The 27,960-nt window shown below is 41.1% G+C and overlaps 1 protein-coding gene across 2 annotated transcripts in view; it reads right to left on the minus strand.

Annotated features, from left to right (window-relative positions):
- Window positions 1-27,960, minus strand: part of tnrc6c2 (trinucleotide repeat containing adaptor 6C2) — a 51,994-nt gene that overhangs the window by 16,833 nt on the left and 7,201 nt on the right. The window contains exons 2-5 of one of the 2 annotated variants that reach the window (XM_085354944.1): window positions 23,684-23,784; window positions 22,738-22,759; window positions 11,420-11,821; window positions 811-3,267 (exon numbers count right to left, since the gene is read on the minus strand). In XM_085354944.1, coding sequence (XP_085211070.1) covers window positions 811-3,267; window positions 11,420-11,821; window positions 22,738-22,759; window positions 23,684-23,746 — 2,944 coding nt within the window. In that variant the 5' untranslated portion in view covers window positions 23,747-23,784. The remainder of the gene's footprint in view (window positions 1-810; window positions 3,268-11,419; window positions 11,822-22,737; window positions 22,760-23,683; window positions 23,785-27,960) is intronic. The other variant, XM_085354945.1, reaches the window with a different exon arrangement.

Genomic DNA, 27,960 nt, shown 5'->3' on the forward strand with positions numbered 1-27,960 from the left:
GACTAAGCTTTAGTGACATATCAATAAGTGATAGTAACCTTTTCTATTGTATGCTGTGGTTTTTTATAATTATATGCCTTTCACCACCCCAGCCTGCCAAGCTGTGTCTATGAATGTGTAGGTGAATGAGACAAGACAAAGCAAAGCAGCAGATTAGGAAAAGCCTAAATTAATGACATCAGCAGAAATGGGCAGCTATTTGGCTTAAATGTGTTTTGGAAGTGTTCATGATGCTCCTTAGTCACTGCAGCACAAATTGCAGACAGCAGATGGCAGTGGTCTCATTCACAATTAAAACTGTTTGCCATTAAAGCTTTGGCAAATATCTATGCTTCACAGGGCTTTTGTTTTTCAAAGACTTACTAGATCTTGTGAAAGTGCAAACTTAAACCTACTATTAAATGCTGATGACAACTGTGAAGATTTTAACTTCTCTGAGAGCAAAAACAGTCACTTTGTAAATTCTTCAAAGAAATTATTTTTGAAAGGAAGGACCATAGTTCCCAAGCTTGTTATAATTTTCTCATTTTATGGGAACAGGTGAAAACAAAATCTCTTTGTCTGTCTCCCTGGCTTGTTAACAGACAAGAAAATCAGTATCCCTTGAATAAAACACACATATGCTGTTAGAAAGAAATACCCACTTTTGTAAAAGTCAGTTTGAAATTTTTAAACATTTCATTGAATATAGTATGGTGGGAGACTACAAGATCAGAAATCAAATTTTAATTCATTTTTGAATTTCAAATACTACTTGAATGTTAAGCAAAATAAGATTTTAGGTCATTAATGTCTAAGTCTTTTAAATACCTGGGTTGGAGTGGGTGGGTCTGCCTTGGGGCCCCACACTTGGATGTGATGCTGCATTGTTGGGCGACCCATTGTTGTTTCCATGGTGTTGCAGGTGAGTTGGGGGCTGGCCATGATGAGTATGGTGGTGCATATGGTGAGGGTGAGAGTGATGGTGATTGTTGTTGCCAGGTCCAACGGAGTGATTGTTGTTGTTATTGTTGGGAATAATCATTCCACCATTCTTACTTGGAGGGGGGCCGCTGTTGCCTGGGTTACTAGTGGGATTGTTACGATCCCACATGTTGACTGTCTTGTTGTAGGCACTGGGATCCCCCCAGGTAGATGTTCCATCGTCAATCTCCATCTTCCTACGAATGGAGGGAGGAGAGGGCTCTTCCCAGCCAGTAGGCTCCATACCTTGGTCTTGTTTGCTGACATTACCCCAGCTAGAGTTGTTCTGCTTCACAGAACTGGGACCTCCCCAAGAACCAATACTTCCACCTCCTCCACTACCAGTGCTGCTGCTGCTGCTGCTTTCTTGTGGCTTGGAGGAGCCCCAGCCACCCTGCACTGGTCCATTGGCACGTGAGGTCTCCCCCCAGCTGCTATTACTCACAGCAGGAGTTTTGCCCCAGCCTCCTCCATTTGCTCCTCGAGGACTTTCCTTCCATCCACCATTTCCTCCGTTACTTCCTTCTCCTTCCCACATGCTGCTAGAGGAACCATTATTCTTGATGTCTGGCTCTCCCCATTCCCCTGTGGTGGAGCCATTAGAACCACCATTATTGTTGCCCCACTTATGGGCATTTTTGGGGCCTTCTCCCCAGCTAGTAGGCTGGTTTTTCACTAGGCCATTGTCCCAGCTGGATGACTTGTCCTCTGATCCCCAGGATGAGGTACCCCCATTCTTGGGACCACTGGAAGGCAAAGGATCTCCCCAGCCACTAGTAGTGCCATTCGGAGCTTTACTGAGTGACTGTGGGGGGTCACCCCATCCTGATCCTGTCTGGACTGGCTGAGATGCTGGAGCTCCCCACCCAGAAGATGAAGATCCTTCACTGTCACTTTTCCCTCCAGATCCAGGCCTCTGAGCAATGGTAGGAGTTATGGTGCCATTGGTAGATGAGGGTCCGCCATTGGAGCTGGAGGCTCCTATGGTGTCTGAGCTGCTACTGCTCTTTCCATCATCAGAGTTTGCTTCTTCCATCTCCCATACAGTGTTCTGTCGGACGGGGGTCTGTCCCCAACCTGTGTTACTCAGGACTCTAGGGTCAAGGTCTTGCCGTGGTAGCAAAGGGGCAAATTCCATGCTGGAGGATCTGTCTCTACGCTGGGATCGACCTTCACTGCTGTCTCCGCTGTCCTCACTTGCTGGGGCTGTTCCAAGCTGCTGGCCCCAAGAGCTCAGTTGCTGGTCTTGGCCTGAGCCAGAACTACCAGCATCTATGTTGTCCCAACCTTTAGTTGCTTCTCCACCGCCAGAGGATTTTCCCCAATCACCCCAGCCACCACTTCCACTACTCCCACCACCACTGCCTTGGCGACCCCAAGCAGAGAGGCCTCCAGATGTTGTTGAGTCCCAGCTGGAGTCCTTGGGGGAGTCAGCTGCCTTGGTTTCTCCACTACCCCATACAGAGCTGCCGGTTGTATCCCCATTGAGCTGGGATGACTCAGTGGGTGACTGGCCTCCCCAACCAGTTAAACCATGGATAGGGCTCATAGGCTCCTGAGCTTGTTGTTGTTTAGTGTGGTTTGGTCCATCAGTGTTAAGGTTAACAGGCTCTATATTGAAGGACAAGTTTGTGTTGGTTGAAGGGTGCTGTTGCTCATTTTCTGTAGCACTCATCATGCCAACCCAACTTCCCCCACCGTTATCAGCACCTCCCATGTTCCCATTTCCTAAATTTCCATTGCCATTTATGCCTGGTGGAAGGGATGAAGAGCTGGACACCCCACTGGTACCACCTCCAACACTCTCATGGCCCAGAACAGGCCAGGCTGAAGGGTTGGCATTTGGGTTGAGATTCAAGTTAAAATTGGAAGAGCCCCAGTTATTGGGTGCTCCAACTCTGCCACTATTCATACCATCTTGTTTACCATCTGAAACCCAGCCTCTATTACCTACTAATGCGTTGGTTGATCCAGGTCCTGTCATCATGTTATTGTTAGCTTTGAGAGAGGGGTAGTGGGCCTGCTGGCCTGCTGCGCCTGTGGCCATACTCACAAAACTACTCCTACTGGTAGTAGTGACAGCACTGGTGTCTAGGTTAGAGCTGGTGGAGCCCGAGGGGCATTCTGGTGTTACAGGGTTGCAGGGGTCACTACTGCGGCTGATGGAGGGCCAAGCTTCTGTATCACTCTTGTCAATAATCACTTTGTCCCAGCTGTTGGCACTTGATGGGCTGTCAACTGGTACAGAGGCTCCCCAATAAGAGATCTCATACTGGGCACCAGGGCCACACTGGAGGGATATGTCTAAAGAGAAAAAAAAAAAAAGGGGGGGGGGGGGGGGGGGGGGAGAGAGAAGAGATTAAACAAAGGAGACAGATAGAGAGGAGTAAAAGTACAGGGAGGACAAGGAGGAGGGGAGAAAGAAAAGAAATTCATAAGTTTAGAGTAAGGAGAATCATGTAATGCAAGTTCACAACCAGGCTACAGTTAGCTTCCTGAACCAATTTTATCTTCTTGGTTAGTTAACGCTAGCTATCAGACTTGGCAGGATGAGATGGTCAGGCTTGCATGTTTCAGGATTTAAAACATAATCAGAATGCACAGCCAAGCGTGCTTCTTGTCATATCAGCTTCAGGATATCCATATATCCTTGCTCTGGTGCAGTCAGCCAAACAGAAACACTGAGATGGAGCCTTTGCTTTCTTTTTACATCGTTCTTTCCTTCTCTTTTTCTCCCCAGTTTTTACTTAACTTCCATTTCTTAAACAGAGGTTACTGATTTACTCCCTTTTCACTCTCTAAAGTCATTTATTTATTATTATCCCATCTCTCACCTATGTCCTATTATACTCATGTCTCCCTCCTCCATTTTTCCCCCCACCACTTTCTTCACCCTGTCCCTCTCTCCCTTCTGCACTCCTCCAACACCCGGCAGCGAGAGACCCATCCGTCTCCATCGTGGCTTCACTGGCTGGGACTGTGAAGGGAAGCCCAAGTGGAACGCCGTTCATTTATTGGAATGAAACCAGGACAGAGTCTCATCCATCACTCCTTACGCTTTACTGGGCCTACTCCTCCTTCAACTGCACTGCAATAAGAAACCACATAACAGTTCCTCCAAGCTTGTGTGAATAAGTGTGTGTCTATTTGCTTCTCACTACCTGCATATACATAATACTGCACATGCGATTCTGTATATCTAGGAATTATCTGTATGACAAAACTGAAAATGAGGGATTGTCCATAGATTTTGTCCTTCTACTTATGATCTATGATCTACAAATCCCTCACCAAGCTACCAAATCGCAGCTTTTTACAACTCTGATCAAGATGGAATCACGCACAAGCAGATTCGTTAGGCACAAAAGCAGCCACCATCAAATGGTGAACTAATAATAGACTGGGTTGATGCTGCAAAGGGATAATCAATCTGTGGGAGGCAGCTAATCAATAATCTTATTAATGTTAGTGGGTGAGAGCAGAGAGGCTATTGATCCAGCATCCAAACACTAACCAATAGGGTAGCTTCAGGCAAATGGCAGAAAAGCTAATGAGAAGTAGGAGCTACGAATATCACCATTGCACAGACCAACTAACCTTATTAATAATTGATAATAATAAACATTTGTACATGAAAACTAGACATCGGAGTTTGTTTTTTCTAAAGTCCACACTAAATGTAATGTGTTTCTAAAGTAAAACTGTATAGCTTAAGATAGAACCTTAAGACAGGAAAGAAGATCCTATCAAATTGTTGCCATCCTAACAAGACGTTACACAGCACAAGATATAGAAGGAAAAGTCCATTTATTTGAGGTGTGAAGACAAAGACACATATTCTGGCAGATGTATGACTTTTAGATACTTTGAACGTGCCACAGAGGCTGTGAATTACATTTTCACTTATCTCCACTTCCCAGGCAGCCTTATCGTTCAGGGTCATCAGACTGATGACACACACATGCACACCAACATTAATCTACAGTCAGTTTGCAATCAGCTGAAAACAGAAATAACTAATGAAACATCACAACAAAAGTAATCCCCATATTTGCTGTAAGTGTACTTTTCTTTTTACGTTCATTTAAAAGATGCTGGAAAAAAAGCCATGTGTGCCTATCATCAGAAAGTTTTTAAATTACACTTGCCATGGGTTTTCTGACTTCTGACAACAGCTTGGTATTAGGGGTGGGCGGTGTGAACGGTATACGGTAGAAATGATATAAATTTGGCCAACGGTAGCGCATGTTGATGGTGTCATCAAGCTGCACCTATTTTGGTCGACAGCATTGCAGTGGCTGCAAACAACATCATCTGCAAATTATGCTGGGCGACAGTAATAGCAGAGACAAAGCACTTTTGGAATATAGGGAAAGCCAAAAACTGCGCTTCCGTAACATTGATTCATTGCTGAATGAATCAATGTTATCAATCAATTCATGCTGAATTCCCTAACAACTGCTCTATTCCCATGTTGTTGCAGTATATTAATGACTAACCTCGTATTGTGGATGGATTATCTCAGTTGTTCTCCTGACTGAAGTTTGGTCCGTTTACAGCATCCTGCCATGCAATTGCATTGGTCCCTAACCACCAGAAACCCTCACGTTAACTTTTATTGAGTGAAAAAAAAGTTAGCGGCCATCCTTCAACTTCACTGTGCTAATGTTATGCTAATGTAGCTGTTATGCTAACGTAGCTGTTTTGCTAGCGATTACGTAGCACATCATTATATACCAGCTAGCCCAACTCCAGTAACCCTACAAACATCACTGCTGTTTAGTTTTCTGTCTTCATTAATGTTGGAATTGGTAGCAGAGCTGTACGTTTGATCTTTTTCAGAAATCTCTCAGTCAGAACATGCTATATCATATTTAGGTAACTAGCAAAACTAGCGAGCTAACTTCCTGCTAACTTCTAACTCCGTTAAATGTAATAAATTCGATTTTCATGGATGCCTAGATGTTAAACTTAATTGTTACACTTGGTAAAGCAGAAATGCTGATCATTTTATTAAAGATGAAATAATTTAGACAGTTTTAACTCTCAGTGATGCCGCAGTGATCGTGTGACTTTGGGACCTGAACCAGACGGAGTTTAGGAACCAGATTACTCCGCAAGGCTCCTGACTACGGCAGCCATAATGCTCCGACAATCCATCAAGCTGTGCGCCTTCGTAGCTTACCAAAGTCGTACTAAAACATTTTTGACAGATTTTTGAGTGGCGTGAACCACATAAAATCAGTTTGAGGTCAGTAAGCACAACCAGAATTCGTACATAAGGCACACTGTCGATTTTTGAGAAAATTAAAGGATTTTAAATGTCCCTATAGTGTGTAAAATACTATAGAAAAAATATGAAAGAAAAGGTGACTCTCATGCACATGATAAAAGAAAGGAGGTCAGAGAGCGAGAGAATGGAAAAATACCTGAGGAGAAGTATAGCAGCCTTAGTCTTAAGAGTGCTTACACAGATCCACGCAAGAATAAGAAACAGCAGACATCATCTTAGTACATCTGCAACAGGTTAGTCAGTGAAGCAAAAAAAAAAAAAAATCCTTTTGCAGAGGCAGCACATGTGGACATCTACCTCAACAAAACCGGACCATTATTAGCTCCACAAAAGGAGTGTTTACAACAGGATTACAGGGTTGCATTACACTGCAAAGGTTTTAATGTTGGTGCATCTTTGCCAACATGTACGAGTGGACTAATGCAAAACAGCCTTCCTTTCTTTTCACCTTAATGTGCCTCCATTGTTCCCCTTTCAACTCCCTTTCCAGGCATTCCAGAAAAAGGTACTGCTGATTCTTGGCAAATCATTGATTTGCGGGAAGGGCATGAAAGCAAGCTGAATATGAAAAACAAAGGCAAGGGGAGAATTATTTCCATCTACCATTTGCAATCATATGTCAGTAATGTGTTGCTTTCATTCTGGTTGCAATTAGGAGGGCAGCCTATGATTATGCCTTGTGAATGAAAAGGGTCAAAAACGGAAAGGGAAAAAAAGTAGCATCTCTGTAGCTCTTCACGTTTCAAACGGACAGAAAGACAGCCTTTTTGTATGCGTGTATGTGGAGTCTAGCTTATTCTCACCTGCACTGAACTACAGAAATGGTGGACATCAGTTTAATAATAAAAACATCCTAATGTAGGTACACCGACAGTGCTTACTACAAAACACGGACAAGCAGCATCAACACTGCAGTGGAGCTGTGTGATACCAGCCGGAGTTGAAGCACAAATAAGCAAGAGGTGAATTCCTGCTAATGACACTAGCTGCCATCATGGAAATGGGCAATAAGCCAAGAATTAAATGCCTTTCTTCCCCATTTGAATGAAATAAAGGGCTGGGTGACAGAAAGAAAGAAGAAGAGTGCGGTAGAGAGAGATGGAAGACAGTCTGTGGGGGTGGGGAGAGGTCGGCACATACAGTGGTGAGGGAAAAGAAAGGGAGACAGCGAAAGAGAAAGCATGAACAGAATGAGAATAACTGTAGTGACAAAGTGATTCTTTTAGCTTGAGTGTGAGCAACAGAGGCAGCTCGGCTTCTCGGTTAAAATTATGGGATGACATAAACCCAAAATCAAAGGAGGAGGGAACCTTTACTAGTCTTTTGTCACCATACTGACCCTCTCCATCTCTCTTTGAGGAGAACTTTACGCCCACTCACATAGAGGACGGCATGCACATGTTTTTCCGGAAACATAGAGAAAAAGAAAAACAGAGGGGACGGTCTCCGTGGGGTTTAAAAAGCTCATCATTCATGTCTGTTTACCTCTGCTGAGAGAAGAGAGAAAATAGAAGAGCGAGACCATAGTGACTTCTCTGGTTTCCCTGAGAGAGGCTGCATTAATGAAGCCACTAGGGGGTTCTCTCACTTGTGTGTGCCTATGTGTGTGTCACAGCTTGAGCATATGGACCAATCTATACCTCCGTGGCTTCTTTGGGGCCAAGTGATCTTTTCATTTGATTTTAAAAAACGTAGAAATAACAGATTTATTTTTTTGATGATGTCAGAAGAGGTAAACAACATTTTTATAAGATTATATCTAAAGAATGTAAAAATGCGCAAGTGTTCTAAACGTGTTTTGTTTTTTAAATAAAGCAACACCAAACAGTTTACTTAAGATGTGTTCAAAATCTAAGCTAATTTACCTAAAAATCAAAGGAAGCATTATGAAAGGGTCAAGTGTTTTAAACCGCACCCAGCAGAGTGCCTTCTGGCTACGCGTGCTGTCTGGGTGACCGGCAAACAGCTGTTGGGCTACAGTTCCCACAGTCTTAAGAGACCCCATTCCAGCACCTGCTACTGGGGAGTCTGTCTGGCTGCTGGATGCTCCGGACTACTTAAATGGTCTCCAGTCAGCTGGAGAGATGGGAATGGTGGGTGTGACAGGGGGATGGAAATGGGACAGGGGGTCTCTGTCTGGTGGGACAATTGAATGGGTTGAGAAAAGACGTTGTGTGGGAGGGTGGTGTGTTGAGAGCAGACTGCATTTTAGACACTGGGGATGGGGTGCTTGGATAGCCTGTTGGAATCTCAAGCGTTACAGATTTACACAGAATTCATATAGATTCTACAATAATTAAATTTGACTTTCCAAGCCAAATGTGGAGTGATCAAAAATGTGTCAAAGAAATAAATTTAACATCTTTACAGTGTACTTCTACTAACTAAAACTACAGTGTGAGTACACTCCTCTTTAAAGTGTGAGGCAGATTGCAAGGGAGACGCATATCTGAGGGGACACAACTAGGTCAGACTAGAGTACTCTCTCTGCTGCACATTCATTATATCTATATACATGTGTTAGTGTTTGCATGTGTGCAACTACAAAAGTGAACCATCACATCACTGCCACCCTTAGGGCCTCAGTAACCTCACCAGAGGTCAGAAACACTGTCCTCGAAAACAAAATAGAAACACTGTCCTCGGAACAAAGTTCATCTGTAACTTGCAAAATGAAATGAAACTTTACCTCTATATTTGCAGACATTGTCTTTGAGATATAAGCATTTTGACTTTAAAAAAAAAAAAGATGTATTTATGATCAGGAAAAACTTCATTAAATCTATCACAGTCCAGTATTAACTTGTAAATCCAGCAAACATACATTTGCTGGGTTTACATTTTTAGGTGAGAAGTTTTTCAGATTTTCTGCAGCAAAAGTCATGTTTGAAATGAAAGAAGCCACAGACTTAAATAATTGCTCTGCATTGTAGACTTAACTTCAGTGTCCAATCCCTAAGTTATGTATCGCAGACGCACTGCAACAACTGGTTACTGGCTTCAGGCTATTGGCTGTGCAGACAGGAAAGAACATGTTGTGGACTGGATGCCCTCAGGACAAGGACATGAGTGGAAAAGGAGGTGAAAACCCAGCCAATGGCTACTTCTGTCACAGGCTGTTGTACAGAGAGACTCCAGGGGAAACCAGAGGTAGGTAAAGGCCAATTAGGACAACAAGTGCTGGACTAGGACAATAATACAGCATTACAACGTAACACACTCAGCCAGGGCATCCTAACGTGTCCAGAGCTCAAAGAAGAAACATATGCTTTCAAATCTGAAGGTTCTGACTTAATGTTTCTCTTAAGAGAGTTACGCCTGCAGCTAAATTTTTTCTTGGCCCACAGCCAAAGAAACACTGCAGTAAATAGCTGTGCATAGAGAAAAAAACATTATTACCAATGTAATAAAAAAGAAATTTGTGCCGACAGATTGAATCTGTTGAATTTTTGCCACCAATTTAATATATTTACTGAATTTAAAAAATACAGTGATGCAGTTGCCTTGAATTTACTTCCTGTGAAAATTCTTTAGACAATATTAAAATGAATCCATTTTATATAGATTCTGTGTTTTTATATGATGTCATAATATTAGAATTATTTTTTGATCTTCTTATTTTCTTTTTTTTAAAATTAATTAGCTCTATTATTATATTTTTAAAAACAATACATTAAAAAATAAGTTTAAAAAAACTAATAACACTATTTGTGAAACAACATCAAATGGCTACATAGTGAAAAATAACATCCAAACATAGTAAATTGACTAAATAGACTGAAAAGCACAATTTCTGGCAAAGAGAGTGTCACTGGGTGGCTGCATAGGCTTAAAGCCTTTGTTTGATGCTGTGACTGGTGGCACAGACTTGACTACAACAACAACAGCAGCAGCAGCAGAGCATAGAAAGACCAGCTGACTGTAATGCTGAGGACTGTAGCCTCCTGGCTAGCTAACCATACACCGCAGCAGCTGCAGATTTGTTTACTGAGTAATCCGTGTTCGCACAGCAAATTTAGAGACAATAATGAAAAGCAGCACAGAGCAGCATGATCAAAAGCTAGAGTGGAAAAAAAAGAGACAGGAGAAGAAGCTCAACAAAGATGCAAGCAGATGCTCGTGCTAGATCCTGCTCAAACAATGTGTGGTGTTCTACAGAGGTAGCCTCACATCTGTGTCTTCAAAGCTACGGCTTGTTACGTTGGAGGATGAGAAGTACCCTCACTTTTGCATCTGTGTACATTAAACAGATGGTTAAGATTCCTTTAATAAATAGAAGAAAAATAAAAAGTGACTGTATGAAAAATGCTCATGTCCAAAACCAGAGAAATATAGTTGTAATATTGATATAAATGGCCATGATTTAAGAACCCATGACTTGCTTACAAATACACACAAACCACTGTATAATGAGCCCCTCAAGGCAGGTTCAACATTAGTGAACTTCAGGGCCAACAAAGAGTTCGTTAAAAGCCTACCGCTGGTGATTTTAAAAACAGTGCACAAGGCTAAAACCACTTAACCAAGTTCTTCAAACACTAAAATATCCCAGATGGCCTTTGATTACAAAAAAAAAAAAAAAAAAAAAAAGACATAATTGTCACCGTTATAAGTATCATTATTCACACTAATACACGTAGAAAACACAGACATGCTTTGAAAACATGCATCCAAGTACCAGAACCTCATTACTTCAGAATAGCCACAAAGGGAAATGGGGAAAAAAGCAGCAATCAACTAAAAAAGTCTGAGGCCCGTTTTAATATGGTCAGTCTACCCACAAAATTTTAGGTGGCGAGTCTTGTCATTACATTTGCTGACAGAGAAAGTGCAATTATAATCACTGTTTTTACTGTATTGCCAGTACTGCTTTTCTTATGCGTCTCTAAGAAGAAAAAAGGATGCAAAGTTTGAAATGAAGTTACATCTACAAATGCAAACATCTCTCTCTCATAATCCATCCCAAGATGGATAATGGTTCCTGAATGCTTTAGGAGGGTTTTTGTATATCATGTATATGTATTGTATTATTTAAACTCACTAAAATGCACATCTAACAAGGACAAAAGTCACAACATCACCCTAAAGCAACCACTAAAAAATATATATATTTATATGAGAAAGCCATTTGGCCGCAATGTTTTTTACTGGACTGACACAAACCTTGGTGGTGTTTGCTCGCAGTGGACGTGGTAGAGTTTGTGGTAGTGCTGCTGGTACTCGTAGAAGAAGAGTAAGATGCTGAGGGTGAAGAGGAGGAAGAGGAGCAAGAGGAGGAGAGAGTGAGAGTGCTGAGGGCTCCTGCTGGCAGTGGCTGGCCTCTCTTCAGTAGCTGCTTGTGCTCCTGCTGACGGAAGCGCGGGGGCACCTCTCTGGGTGGGTAGCGAGCACTGGCAGAGGACAACTGGCACTGTTGCTGAGGGGGAGTCTGAGTCAGGAGCTGGCTACTGCAGGAGGCGCGCTTGCCATTGCCAGAAGAAGAGGAGGAGGAGGAGAGGGGCAGCGTGGGGCTGGCGGGGTGGTGGGATGGGCCGGGACTGGGCTTAGTGGGAGCAGGCTCTGGCACTGGACAGATACAATACATGGGCACACAAGCATTCACACACAGAAAGACAGATGCAGGTAGCAAGGTATTAATGTCGGGGTTAAGTCACTATTAATACTACACAGAGCAGAAGATATTTATTTGTCTGGGCAGTACCAACACTGAAAAAGGCTGAAAATATAGAGCTATTCTTTTTTTATAAGAGAGCTGTCAACCTTTTTAACAGAGCCATATGTATAGCCCACAGCATGCCAGCACATTAAACTTGTCATCTTATCAAATTATATCCTAGCATATTTAATGGTCTTAACTACAATTAATGACACTTGAAGTCTGATGAAAAAAGCTTTAAAGACAGTTTACTAAAAATAGATGTTCATGCAGTTTCTGTAAATTCAGTGTATTTCATTTTATTTATGGTACTATCCAGGTAGTGAGCAATCTAACCTTTTCTCTGCACTTCTCCTGTGAACTATCACCTGAAGTTAACTGCCTCATGTAGCCTGTTGTTGAGCATATGTTACTGACCCAGATGCAATCTATGAAAAGGTCAGATTTTTTCTGCTGAAAGAACACCAACACACAAACACGACGAGATACCTCCTTTTCTCCTAATTAAACTCGCCTCTCTATCTCTTCCTTTCCCAGCACAGACACGCACACTTACACACGTTTCCCTTCCCTGCTGGTTTGGCCTCAGTCTGAACCTTTCCCTGTGGTTACACTGACCAGCCAGCCATCTAATCGAGTGTTAGCCTGAAAGGTGTTATTATTAGTAGGACTTGGATAGTCAGCAACCAAACAGATTGGCTTTGCTAAAGTTTTCTCTACAGGGTGCTGTAAGATTACACACTTCTTTATCGTCATGGGAACTGAGCAGCTTGTTGGTGTGAGTCTGTGGCTGTAGCATGTATAAGTACTCTACCTCACAATTTCCTGCTGCACAGAAATATTTGCTTTCATACTGACATCAATAGCTTGTAACTCAATAGCTGCTGTGAATTAGTTTTTTGGTCCAAGGGAAAATACATGATGAATAGTTGATGATGTTATTTTCTATAGTCCCTGGATAGACACAACCATTCTACACAACAGCTGAGACTGCCTTGACTCAAGGGAGTGGGAGAGGGACAGAAAGACAGTTCTTGTATTTGTAGAGGTAGGATGGCCAGTTTGTTCGAATGAAAAATAAATGGAATAGAAATTAATTAGTCCAAGCTGCAAATATCCTATTATCTGTATTTACTTACATTCTCTTTCTTTATTACTTAGTTAATTAAATTAGTTATGAATTTCTTATTCTTATCATTACTGGCTGCAAATGCCTATCTACTTAAAAATAATTGAGTGATCTCATCTTCTTATATTGCGACCAAGCTAAGAAAAACTTTACAATAATATTTGCATCCAAACATTTTCTTTTAACTATCCGGTGTACCTCCAAAATTTAGAATTTAACAGGAGGAAATAAAACAAAAAGAAAATTGCTCATTTTAGTTACATTAGGCCAGAGCTGTGGCCGCAACTCATTATCTGAGATCTATACTTGGCAACTAATGTTATATTTTTATATTCGTCAAAGAACAAACCCATGTGATTGATTTACTAACGGACAACACCCTGGCATGTCCCTTTAAAACTAAAAAATGTGCTGTGTCCTTCCCTACCTTTGCATTCTCTCTAGTCAGGGCACTGCTGGGGAATTCCCCAATATCACTCAGCTCTTTGCCCAAAGAGGGTCTCGTCCCTTGGTTGGACAGACTCTAGTAGTTGTTCTGCTACTGAGATTTGCTGTGAACTAGAAGGCCAGTGCTCCAACCAAAGCTCACTTTGGTGGCAGAGCAGAATAAGGCTTACCAGTTTGCAGGTGCAGTCTAACAAGGTGAAAATGGAGGTCATCCACAGAGGCGACTGCTTTTATTACTCAGTTACATGTCACTTAGCAAATAATATATTTGCAGAGAACCACTTAAGACCTACATTTTCAATATTTAAACATTATAAATGTAAATACACAAATAAACCTATAATAAAATATAATGCAATACGCTCACCTTATTGGGTGTGTTGACAATCATGTTTTTGCATTGGTAATTAATAAACATTTTCTATAGTGATAAAAAGATTCAAGGTCCTGTTTGCCAAAATACTACACGTGTGAATTGGTTGAATATGTTCAACTTCAATTTAAAATTAAATTAGATTCAATTTCAAATTTTACTCTGAGAGTCTGAGAGGGAAGAGCTCCAGTGGGGTGAGATGGTACTATAAGGTCACTCAGATAAGATGGGGTCAAACTGCCCACTGAGATCACCAAACGCTGGAAGGTTATTGCACTCTGACCATAGTTGCTTGCAGCTATATTTAGGGGTTCAGTCTCTCTGGTATGAGAGTCTAAACTACTCCTACAGCAGGCCTATACTGCAGTGGTAGTAATTAACCACACAGTGACATGCACACACCAGCCAACATTACCGCATAGGAGGTTAAAATAAATCAGAGTGCAGAGGTATTCGCTGTGGCTGCCAAAAGCTTGTCCAAAAGCACAGCTGAAAACAGAGGCCCTCTCAGGGTGCCTACCTGCTGAAACACACTAACAGCAGGGGAATTTGCATTGATCTGTATCAGAAAGAAATACAAATTACAACCACTCACTAATATATGTTTTTTTCCTGTAGAGAGTATTTTAAGTATTTGTATTATTTTTATTTGAAATCAAAACATAATGATCTTTAAAAAAATAAATTAAAAAAACATCCACTTCCCATACACAAAGAGTGTTATTCCACAGGCATACAAACGCACATTTAAGGTAAGAATTTTATATTTTGCATAGTATTTGACACATACAGGCAAAAAGACACTTTCATAGTTGTTTTCATCCAATTCAATTGAGTTTTTAGAAAGAGAGAAAGAGGGAGCCTGTGAGAGAGACAGGGATAAGAAGAACCTTCCCCCTTCCAGCAGTATGTGGTTGGCTGTTGGCTTGGAACTGCAGCTGGTGACGCACATCTGATTTAATTCAGCGCTGCCCGCCTGACATTGTCTCAGCCAATCGTACACCGGTATGGTGAATACACGCCGCCCTGCCCCCTTCCCTTTCTGTTCTACCCACTGTTTCCACCCGTTTCTCCCCTCATCTTCCCACCAGCAAGTTACTTCGTAGCCCCAGTGCTCACTCACTCTCTTGCCATTCCTTTTTTCCATGCCTCCTTGTCTTTCACTGCTCACTATGTTATTCTCCCTCAGGGCCTTTATCCATCTTGATCCCTCATCTCTAGCCTTTGTCTCTTTTCACCCATGCCTTGTTTCTGTCTTTTTTCCTTGCCATGTTCTTGTTTCCACTTCCTTATCCTTCCACTCTGAATCTCAACCTTTCATTCAACCTGCCTTTATACCTTCTTTCTTCTCTCTTTGGTCTTTCTTCAAACTCCAGCCCAAAGTTTCTACTATACATCTTTTGCTTCCAGTTCTCCACATTTCTGTTACAAAAAGGAAAATCTTTTTTTTTTGTCTGATTAGCTACACACACACACACACACACACAACACACACACACAACACACACACACACACAACAATACAATCTGTTTGTTGTGGTAGTAACAAGGGTACTTTAAGACAATAAATGTCTTTCACACATATACAATAACTATTAAACTTTTTTTTAAATCATGCTGTCAAAACTTCCTTGCAGGGAAGCTTAAAAAAACATCTCTTCTATAACACTTCCAAACTGGATAATGTGTAACCACCCTCAGTGTAATCTGTATTTAATAAGTACATCAGAATTGAGAATGAGAATTAATGCTCTCCTGAGAGGGAAGTAATGTGCGTGTGTGTGTGTGTGTGTGTAGACAGACAAAAATGAGACGGCAAAAATGGCTGTCTGAGTGCGTAAGAGGTGAGAAAAATAGTACAGACACTGTTCCCCTCTACCCTGCACAAACATAAATACATTTAATGAGACACGTCTTTTATTTTGCTCAGAGAGATTCCTAATCCATGATGGATGGTTAAGTGCTTTTGAAGAGGTGGGGGGGGGTTTACAGAAAAAGAGAGCCAAGGAGAAAAAAATAAAATAAGAGGTGTGTGTGTGTGGAAGGTGGAGGGGGTCCCTTGGATAAGTGTATAAGTATAAAAGATTAAAAGAGGAAAGTGAAGCATATGCTGGTTCACTGGGAATGGCAATGAAATTTACTGAATAAATTCATAATTTATAATTCACTGTTTATTAAGCTCTTCTAAAAGGTCCAGTATCTTTTCTTAGAGATTCTAACTCAGATTAAAAAAACAAAAAAGCAAAAGAAAACATTTTATAAATATTCACTCACAAGCAGGATTTAAAAGAATCTGAAGACATATTTACTGGGCATTTAAAATCAAACTACAACTTTTCGACAATATCTCGATAAGAAACTAATTTTTAAAACTGCAAGGAAAGACAAATGGACTATTGGAAATAACTGTTTTACTAGCAATTGTAAATACAAAACTATTTGAAACTTCAACTAGTGCTGTGAAAACCAAATTTAGGCTTTTATGATGTGGTGGTCTGGCCCTTAGTGCCTCTAACTGAACCTGAAAATGAGAGCCAATTAAGTAAGCATCTGTATCAAGTGCCCTGCAAATTCCATTAAACCCTCCAGCTCAAGGACTCTCTGCAACCTCGCACCAAAGTTTTAATTAAAGCCATTCTTTTCACTAAATGGTTAATTACACAATCAAAAGGATCAGTGGCTTAAGAATAGTCTGCAAAAAAAAACATTAAAAAAAACCAAAAAACTTCAGCCGCAAACTGAAGTTTATAACAAAATCACATATAGAACTGAAAATCCACGAATGAAGCACAAAAAGAGGGTATCTGCTATTATAAAGAACTGATTTGCTCCTTGAGCTTAGTGCCAGGCAGTGCAGGTTCACAGATCTCTTCTATTGTCTGCTGAGCCACTTTATTATGCAGCCATGTTTATAGAGGGGGGAGGGACAGACGCAACGCACAGGCTTCTATGCCCTACACGGTGCCAAATTTCTCAATGTAACAACATCCAAGAAGCAGAAAAGGTAAAGAAAACCCCTGGAAGGTTACAAAGTGCATAATACACAATAACTTTTTACAAACTGTGTTCGACTGTGTGTGCTGCAGTGCTTCCTCTTTGCATATGTAAACAAGGCAAAGAAAGAAAGCATGTCTATACCCTAGCAAAAGTAGTGGAACACAGACTAAATTTGCAGGCAATATGTAAGCAGAGGTACTAACACCACAATCACCACATCAGAGTCAAGTCCCTCCCCAGAAATCTGATCAGGACTCCTTTCATTACACTGCTCTGTGCATTTCATCTACAATTCTCACAATTGGCACAATATTCTTGTTTACCTGGAGACGCCAGTTGCTGTAATTTGTTACTTTCTATAGCAAGTGTAATAAATGTCTAAATATAATCGATGTTTCGATGAGATGACTCTTCACTTACAGGCAAATGCATGTGCGTGTGTCCGATTTTGCACTCAAATGGTCAAGTGGGTGTGTCTATAGAGAGCCCCATCTGTCTGTATAAGAAAAGAAAAAAAAAAAAAACCACACAGAGAGAGAGAAAATTCTCACCCCTCACCCATCCTATAAAAGGACCACTACTATAGAGACTGACAGTTGCCTAATGCACCTCCATGTGCCTGTTGTGACCCCTTCTCCCACCACGCCTCTTCTACACTCTCTCCATAATTAGTGCCGCCATATTCTGGCTGTGCCAGGTTCATCTCAGCCGTGTCTCACCTGCTTGTTAGTATTATGACAGAGTGGCCTCAAGAACCCCTTTTTGCTTTTTAACCCTAATACCAGCCAACTTCAAACGAGGTAAAAAGCCTTAACGAGATCGCACTACACCTCTCTCCGAGGTCAGTGCCTGAGTGCAACGATCGGCTGTGAATCCCTCTGGCTCTGATAGCTCCATAGTGTGATTCAAGGTTTGTAAACTTTTAAAGGCTGATACATAAATGAGGAACAAAGTCTGCCCCAGTTATAATGTTAGTGTTATTAGAGTCAAGGGAGCTCAATTTGAGTATCAGTTTAACAATCTGAGCAGAACTCATTGGGGGTCTACAAAAGAATGTTTTCATACATAGGTATTTTATGACTACAGGTCCCAGACATTATTGCCTTACATTTTATACAAAAGACCACTTACATGGGTGAAAAACAAGTCAATCCCCATAGACGTCTATGCCCAACTATCTAAACAATCAAGTACAGAACCCTTAATTATTAATTCTGCATACATGGGAGGCACCCATAAAGTCTTTGGATGAAGTATTGGCTGCTGAAGGTCAGTTTTAAGTCCGACTTAAAACTGGGCTTCCCAAACCTATGGGTCACGGTGATTATGGACATCATTGAACTTGAACTGTAAGTCAGCTACAAGTATAAATTGCCATATGGACAAGATCACCTTTTTGGGGGAGCAAGCTGCCATATGAGGGGGAGACCAGACAGTTTTACAACATTAAACAAACAAATTGGCATAGACCTCGCGCTTCAAAAACAGGCTTAAGTGTCATTCATATCCTTCTCGATACATCCTATTAATCTGCCTGGTATTTGACATAAAGCAGCTCTCCGGTGGGGGAGAACAAGGTGATGGGGGAGGTATGTGAGGCTCTCTTGTCAGCAGCTTGTGAGTGATCATACAACATGAATACGGAGGGAGGAGAGCATTGTTTAAGTCTGAGCGTCCCCCTTGTTTTCCTTTATCGCTTCCCTTGGTCCATTCCTACATCCCTCACTTTCCCCTAACACTTGACATTCATGTGGGGTGAGCACACAGGGGGTAAAGGAAAAACAATTATGCTTGGCAGTCATAAATCCACAGGACGTAATTCACAAGCTATTCACTATTAATTCATTCAGTGTTTAGAAATGTGTTTAACAGCGGAAAAAAAGCAGCCCAAATGTTAAAGTAAATTAGCCTCTAATTAGATTGCAATTCATGAAATTCCATTTGAGCTGTGTTGACGCAATTAATAGCATGTGAAATTGCGAATGAATCCAATGCGGTATTAAAAGGACACACTTGTGTTTATGTGTGTCTGTTGCCACTTTGAAAACATAATGCTGTTACCACCATGGTGACACCGTGTAAATATGTTTCTCCTCGGATGCGGTCGCTGGGACACGTAGAGGGTAATGAAACAGGCGGAAGTAACAGCATGGTCAAAGAGGAGAGTGAGGAACGAGGTACTGACAGACAGCACATTAAATTTCCAACCTTTCATCAGGGAAAAGCACACAAGCAGGAGAAACAGAGACTGCAGATTTTCTGATTATCGGAGAGTAGGAATGTAAGAGACACAGCGTGGTGTTCCTTGTGGCTTTTTGTTTCTAAATGTAGTTTTCTAAATTTTTTTTGTTTTGTATTTTTGAGTTCCGTTTGTCTAACTTCCTGTTTGGGCCATGTTTTCTTACAAATTCAATCATATTTGTATGTCCGCACATGTGTTTGTGCATGCTAAGAGCAATCTTGGCAAGGACATTATTATCTTGGCAGTTTTGCAGTTAAACAATGTAAGCTTCCTTCACTGAAAACATATTGAAAGGCTCCAAGTCGCTGCAATGAGCACGTTTTGATGGCTGTGGGTATCAAACTCACTACGTACCCTGTGTCTCTGTGTATGTGCACATGCTTTTGTCAAGGTTAGTAGATATGTGTAGCAATCAAATCGACTGATTGTGATTGCAGCAGGAGCAAAGATTGTGATGAAGGTGCGTTTGTGCTGGGGGTGAATAATCAGCGTCTCCGAGGTACTGGGGGACCAAGAGGGGGGAGGATGGAAAGGCTCTGTATAGGCAGAGGTCCAGCCTGTCTGTGCGTGTGTGTGTGTGTGTGTGTGTGTGTGTGTAGGAGGGAGTGGGGGTGGGTTGGGGCAATGGGACACTGCCTCCTGGAACCTTGCATTCTGTGAAGCTCCATGCCTAATAGGGGGCAGAGAAGTTAATTCCAGTGCGCCGAAGCTTTATCTCATTTTCATACATATGAACGCGCCAGGCCGAGATCGATTACCGCAAACAAATTGAAATGCCTGGGACCAGGGAGGCCTGCAGAGAGGAAAGCAGCAAAAGGCAGAGAGGGTGGGGAGTGGTAGTGTGTATGTGACTATGAATTTCTGAAAGTGTATAAGGAAGACAGAATGCACTGATATGGATGGAAAGACACAAATCACTACCGCATACCGATTTCCCCGGTCTTGCGTGCATACACGCGAGCAGACACACACACACTTACACCTCTATTATTTAGTGTCATGCATGAAAACCCATCTCATTCTAGTCGATGCCACGTTCCTTTTAAAAGCTATTGCAGATGGGAGGTTATAAGCAAACTCACAGAAGTCCTGATTTCTCGATTAGTCTTCTTTCACCTACTTTCTTTATCTGTCTGTTTGCATGACTACCCACTACATAAACGCAATCAGTTTCTCATCCCATGTCCTTTTCCCTCTCTATCTCTCATTAAACACACCATAAAATAAATCTCCATGTCATTAGTCCTCTGCTATATTAGTGTCGTCATTGACTCTTGACGGTCATTTTTGGCACTTGTCTGCTGCTCGCTGCTTCATTACTTCCCTTCCTCTTTTCCTTTCTTCATTTTTGCTTTTATGTGGAACCAAAACAGCTCGTTACACTTCCTATTTCTTCTCTCTCGCTCCCTTTTTTCCCTTCGTAACTGTGCCCTAATCCATGGGTTTCTCTCCTAAAAAGAGTTTTCCCCCCTTCCCTTCTTGGCATTTCAATTGCTGCATCACACATCCAACATACACAGTTCATACAGCGCAGCAAGAAAATATGAAGACTGTGCTATGCTTTTCATTATTTAGACATTTATTTGGCACACTGGCTTTCAAATCTAACAATGGAAACATCAGTGTAGCAGGATGTGCTTTATATATAGTGCCTACATTTTAAAGCAAGTTAGTAAAAAGGGCTCCTGAACTGAGCAGCACAGTGAAGATGGCTGTAAAACATGCTTTTCAGAGCACCACCGGTGGCTATAGCACATTTCTGCTCATGTATATAATGCATCTAATTACTTTCAGTGCACTAAATTGGAGGGTTTGGTTTTTAAAAAAAAAAAAAAAAAAAAAATAGCAACAGCTGCAGATTTGCAGGGCCAAAACACATTACTGGTCAAAAGGTATTGCCTCATATTTAAATACAAGATCTCTGAAGACAAATAGGAAGATGCACAAAGAAACAATGCAGGCTTTCACAACACAAAACAGCATGTGACACGTATTGTTGGCCACATCCTGTGGTTAGGTGGACGGCTACAGCCTAACAACATAATCTTTTCCATGCTCCTTGTCTAATGCATTATGCGGATCATTGGTAAAGTTTGAGAAAACAAATAAACGTGCAGCAGTCCTGCTTGCCTTTAATGCGTCATCAGTGACCAAAACATACATTTTCTGTTGTAAATGCCAGCATACATGTGTGAAAGTAACGTATATTAGTACAAACTGTTTCTGGAAAAGATCTCAGTGAATATGTCCTGTGTACAAAAAAGAAAACCCACTATAAAATGTGCCTCTTCACTCCTGATGTTCTTTGTTAATATTTGTGACAAGCCCCCATCTGAGTACTATGCAAGCAGAAGTCATACAAATGTTGAATTGAATTGTAGCCCTAGAGGAGTCTGATATTTTAATCTCTCACTGAAGCAGAAGAACAGTGGCATTAAATGCTTATTGAAATTGGATGCATTCAGCTTTGTAGGCAGCTTTGAAACTTGGTTAATAGGTCAAACTCACAGACAGTGCAGTGAAACACAGGGAGGGTAATTAAATAGGCAGGTCAGAGTCCAAGGCAAGCTGTGGTGACCTTTGTTAAAGCCTCACAGTTTCACCCAGATGGCCAAACTGCTGCTCAAACTGGCAAAGTGCAGGTGCTAAGAGACACACTAAGAAAAAAACCCAGACAGGATGAAATCTTCTGCCATCTTCAATCCAACACTACCATGCATTAACAGAAACCTTTAGTTTAGGTATTTAGCATTAACAGCATTTTTTTAAGTGTCAACACAGGAATAACCTCACTGTGTTGCTAAGTGACAACAAAGCGGGAGGGTGTGCTTGATAATTATCCTCGTCCATGATGTATGAAAATTCAGGTTTGAAAGCAGATCGCAAATTATGGAGGCAATGGAGCATTTTAGATGTTCTTAACTAACAATTGTTCATTCCTTTTAATGCAGACAGCTGGGACACAACGCTTCCATATTTCATTTTATACCGGTATGCATGTGGATGTAAGCTACTGCATTAAAGTAGAACTCTATTTAGAAATCTATTTATAAAACAAAAGCATGCAAATCTATTGGCTGTACAGATCGTTATACATGTCTTACTTAAACAATCCAAATTACAAACTTGTTACAGGAACAAGAACGCTGAGAAACTATTTTAACATCTTAAGAAATTGCAGAGGGGATATGAGGACACTGTTCCTTTAGTTTTGCATTTCAGCTGAACACCATTTGCTTCTTTTATCCCACTCATCCTCTCCCTTCTTTCTATAGCCCATCCCCCCATCGCTTTACCTACAGCACACTCAGTGAGCTGTCTGGGTCCCCTCACGCCTCACTGCCTGGTGCTCCTGGCATACTGAGCGTCACTCTGCATTAAAACGCCCCTGTATTTGCTCTAATGAGCGTCTGCATGTGTGTGTGCAGAGTCAAACAGCACAATTGTGCATGCATGTGCAAAATGTGTGTGTCCATCTGTGTACAAGAATGCTAAATGCTACGTGTGTATAATGCATAAATAATGTGTGTGCCTTTATGTATTAATCAGAGCTGATTAATGTACATCAGTGGCTGGAATGTAGTGTTAGAAAATGAAGTATATGAGAGGGTGTAATTTGTCTGCTCATGACACTCACCTTTGGGTTTCTGATCAGCAGCCTGCAGAGGAGAAGAGAAACTGATTTAGGAAATGAATAGTTTAAGTATGATGTTCACAAATAAATCAAACGACTAGTGCTACCGAATAAAGTGAGCCTATCGTTTCAAGACATCAGTGAACAGAAGTAGTCATTTGGTCCTTTAATGGAAATTTGCTGCCTACATTTCAACAAATCAACCATTAAGCACTTACAATAAAACCACTCCATGCACAGGGGCAACTTAAGTGAAGGCTAGTATCCTACCTATTTTAATAACAGAAAAGTGTGTGTAATGGATAGCACTGAGGTTTCTCACGTGACGTCATGCGCACACTGTGCGAGACATATCGGACATGATACAATCACTGTTTGTTAGGTCGCTGGATGTTTGGGCTGTTGCTTGGTGAAATCAGTCATAACTAAGGTGGTACTTTGGTTGCTCACAGATGGCCACGGTTGCCTAGAGTTTTTCATGTTCGTCTGCAAATACTTGCCAGCTAGAAGTGGAAGTACTTTATATACCAGAAATGGAGAGGGTTCATCTTCACAGTAAAAGCTGTACTTCGGCGTTGCAGCCAACATGTTTCAAAGTGTGCAACTTTTATTGTGAGGGCAAACTGTAAATTTCCATTGTGCATCACACTTTTACGGTTTCAGCACAGCTCAGAGAGTAGCTGGTCAGGCTACAAGGCTGCCACTTCCACTCAAAACAAGACTGCAGCAATATGCTAGCAACCACAAGGAGGTTTTTACCAAGAGGTTGGGGAATACATGTTTCCCTAGTGACAGGGGGTCACTGACTGGTCCAAAGGCCTGTCTGACTTGCCGGTTATTAACTTGACCATCACAATGATTGTCACATGTCCAAAAATGGTGGACAAGTCAGCATCACTTGATTAGCACTCACATGTCTGCAAAGCCTTAATAGGGGTTTTATATTCACCTTTTTCTGAGCAATTTCCTTCTTGGTCTTTTCTTCTTGTTTTTTCTTTTTCTTTTCTTCCATCAAATGGTTCTCTTTCTTCTGTTGCTAGCTTCTCTCAGCTGTTCAACAAGAAGGGGAAAGAATGATGAGTAAAAAAGAAAAAAAGAAGAGCACAATTAAGGAATACTTCTACACATTATAACTGGTATGATCTGCATTGTAGACTTTGGACATCAAGAGTTATTCAGAAACATCTTGGCCCCACACTGTAAATTGTTTGTTTTGTTCATTTTTAAACTTTAAATGAACTTAAATGGTAATGCAATATTACTGTTACTTTTTTTTTTTTAATTTCAGGGGATTTCAAGCATGTTCAAAAGCACACATTAACTTGTAGTACCTTCCTTATGAGCCATTTGTAAGTCAGGGCCAAAGTGCACTCAGAGAACGTAAAAAAAAAACAACAACATTTCCATCTACAAGCATCACTGCATACAAAAAAATCAATCCAGGAACTTGTGATAAACACTTTCCCTCATGATCAGAAACTAAAATGTAGAAGGTGAAAGAGGAGGACTACTCGAGTACAAAAAGGAAAGGGACAGAGGGGGAGATGAAGTGAGTGTGAACAAGAAGGCTTAAAAACAACAAACGAGTCAAGGGGAAAAAAGAGGAAAGGATTTAAAGGAGCAAAAGGAATAAAACATGAAGGCCAACAGACAAAATAAAGCACGAGTTCTTCTAACGAAGATCTCCTTTTAGTGGGAGTGTGGTTCCAAACTAGCTAGATAGCTAGCCTAAGGGCTCAGGGGAAACTAAGTACTTCATTTCAGTCTCCATTTGCTTTGGCTCAGCTTTAGTGACAGCTCCTGGAAACTATTAAAGGCATGAGCTAGAACACAGGCAGTGACTGTGTGCATGCTTTTAGGCTTCACCAAGCGCAATGGACATCAATGCATGTGTCATATTCAGTGAAGGGAATAAAGCATTTTTTCACATACATACATAAGACTGACATTATATCTGGTTTAGTGAAACAATTAGCACAATAATAATCAATATGATGAAAAATCATTAGTTAAAATCCCAATGTTGATAAATGTGTGTTATCGACCACAACTGAACAAAACACTAAATATAAAAAGTGCCTACACAAGCATGGATATGAATCAAAGTCTGAATATATGAATGAATCATAACTCTCCTAACAGAAGACTAATGGAAGGCCTGTCTCCCACTGTGTTGCCCACTGGCAGTGGGAGGGAGCTGTCAATCACAAAGACAGGAGAGGCTTCAATGAGACAGTCTGATGGTGCAGTAATGTCTCTATGGCAGCAACGGAAGAGGAATCATATAAAGGGGTTTGGGCAAACATACAGATCTTGCATTACTGCTCCTCCAACTGTATTTTTTTTTTTCAGAATCAGAATCAGAATACTTTATTGATCCCTGGGGGAAATTATTTTAGCTTCCTTGTTCCTTTTCCTGCTTCATTGTTCTTCCTTTCTCCCTTACATTCACGCATACACTCAACACAATCCCATTTTTCATTGTGCTATCTCAACAGCTCACTGAACGCTAGGGCTGTGCGATATGACCAAAATCTCATATCCCGATATAAGAATTCTATCGTCCCGATAACGATATAAATCACAAAAATTTAACATTTTCTGTAAATTCTGTGAATCTCGGGCAGCTCGACTTGCGTGAAGTGTTTCCAGCTGCGCGTCCTTTACCTGGAGTCGACTGTTTTAACTAATGCGTGAAACTATACATTTTTAGACATAAGTTGTAACGGCCGCCGTTTTCTTTGTATTTATTACACGGCGTGCTGCGGGTAAAAGCCTGTTCTAACGTTTGAGTCTAAGGTTTATTTTTTAGCACCTGGCGGCTCTTTTTTACTTCTAATCCGTTAATAATCTGCTCTTTCACGTGATTCTGTTTATTTTGAAAAGTCTCAACAGGATCTTGAGCTTTATTGTGAAAGGTTTATGTGGAACATAAACAAGCGGACACGCGCTGGTGTTACCGTCGTTGTTGCTAATGACAACGCATAAAAACAGGCGCTTGTCCGTCAGTAGTGTGGTTATTTACATATAAGAGAAAGAGAGTACTTTAAGAAATTAATATAGCCACTACAGTGACCATCAAAACGATGAAAAAATATTACCGTAAACAGTTTATTTTGCCACACCACGAAACAAACAATAGCATAAAATGAAACGATAGATGTTTTTATATTGTCATCCGATATATATCGTTATATCAAACAGCCCCACTGAACGCTGCCCTCGGGGAATAAATAGGGGTTCCATTATGTGTGGATGTGATTGTGTGATCCAGTGTGCATACAGATAACGGTATGGAATATGTGCACTGTGGATAGGAGTGGGAAAGTTAGAAATTTCAATACTGGGATTTCTACATTTGACACAATACCAATAGATTAATGATATTCTATTCCTTTTTCGTGATGTTGATAATGCTGCATCGATACTGTGAAAAATGACCACTGAAACCACTTCAAATAAATGTGCAACAAAAAAAATTCTATTTTGACAACAGTGTGAAGTGATCTTACTCTTTATTAATTCTCTTCCGTATTTGAGACCATTATTAAGTATAGTATTAACTCTCTTTCTGGCCACCTAACAAGAAAATAATAGAAAATGCTGCACTGCTATAAACATCTAGAATAGGAATAGGAAAAAAGTGAATGAAAAGCTTTGCCGATGGAACAAATTGGAGCGACTGGAGGAAAGAAATGGACAAAGGAGTTTTAGGTGACAGAAACTATTTTTGTTTTCCTTTCATTTGCTAGTGACAGAGTCTCTTCTACTACAGCTCCTCCTGATAGTCTTTATACACAAAAGATTGCACTAGTGTCTGTTTACAAGTATTGCTGTCACTATGAGGGTTGGACAAAAACAGGTCCAAGTATTAAAACAACAAAGTTATTATCCTGATTTCCTATGTGTCACACTCTGTAATATCATTTAGGGTAATGTCCTAACAGCATGTGAATGTGAAATCAGAGAGCGGGCAGTTGACTTTTGAGCTTATGTAGTCATCGTCAAAGTTAGCTTCCATCCTGACCTCTGTTGACCCTACATATTGCATTACCTGCCTCTCTCCCCCTTTCTCAGTACTGCTGACAGCAGCACTTCTTCAGCAGTGATTCTGGGCTGTATCGCTCTCTGCCACACTCCCCAGCATCAGGTTTACCCCCTCTGGCAGTAAGACTCTGCAATTAGGGAAACATTTCCCATTTTGACATTAATGACCTACAAAGCCAGCGTGTGTCACTTAAGGTTCTCTTAAATTAAAGGGACTTGCAACACCACAGCCAATAACCAGCAATCAGCTCATATTCTTCCCCTTAAAAAGATATAGTTAAATGACATATGGAGATTTGCAGATAAAAAGACAAAAATCAATGCAAAGGTGCATTTAACCCAACAAAAAAATAAAAATTAATGTGTCTCCATGTTGTAACTGCAGAGCTCAATTGTGTATTATAACTATTATAACTGACTACTGACCAAACTGACCACTGGAAACTCATGATTTCATATCCAAGCAGGATCCCCCTTTCTTACTATGCTAAATACAACTGCTTAATATCTCTATATGTGGGGATAAGTTACAGAGGAGGAGACATGACAAGAAACATGCTATTATACAGGAAAGAGGTTAGAAACTCACTACACACACACCAACCATGCATAAAAGCACAGACACACACACGGGACCAGACAGTCTGATGCCTGTCTTCTTCCGCCAGGGATGCAGAAAAGAGGGAGGAGGGATGGAGGAAAGGGAGGGAGCAGGCGGAGGATGAAAGCAGACGCAGAGCAATACCAATTAAGAACGACAGCCGCCAGAGAACTAGACAGGGCACACAGAGAAAGAAAAAATACTGCTGGAAAAGGGCAAAGACCAAAAGAATCCTCACTGGAGAGGAGTTGGAAACAAAACTGAATGAAGCTCTATTGAGGCTGGCAGACCAAGGAGAGACTGGAGGACAGGGGTGGAGTTTGAGGGGGGGGGGGGGCTGAAATATTCGTACACCTTGATCACTAGTGTCAAAAGAACCAGACAGCAAAAATAAGGTTGAGGGCAAAAGATAATGCAAGGCTGGTAGAGAATGGGAAAAATGGAGGATAACTGTGCTAATGTTATTCTCTGCGTTACAATGAAAGGGAGACACATGACTTCAAAAGAAAAAGAAGAGCAATCAAAACATGGAGAATCATGTTTGGAATGGCTACAGACAACACCACAAACACAAGAGT

Source organism: Diplotaxodon limnothrissa, linkage group LG6 (genome assembly GCF_057381915.1).
Source record: "Diplotaxodon limnothrissa isolate DT_005_m linkage group LG6, D_limnothrissa_male_GT1.1, whole genome shotgun sequence".
Lineage (NCBI taxonomy): Eukaryota > Metazoa > Chordata > Actinopteri > Cichliformes > Cichlidae > Diplotaxodon > Diplotaxodon limnothrissa.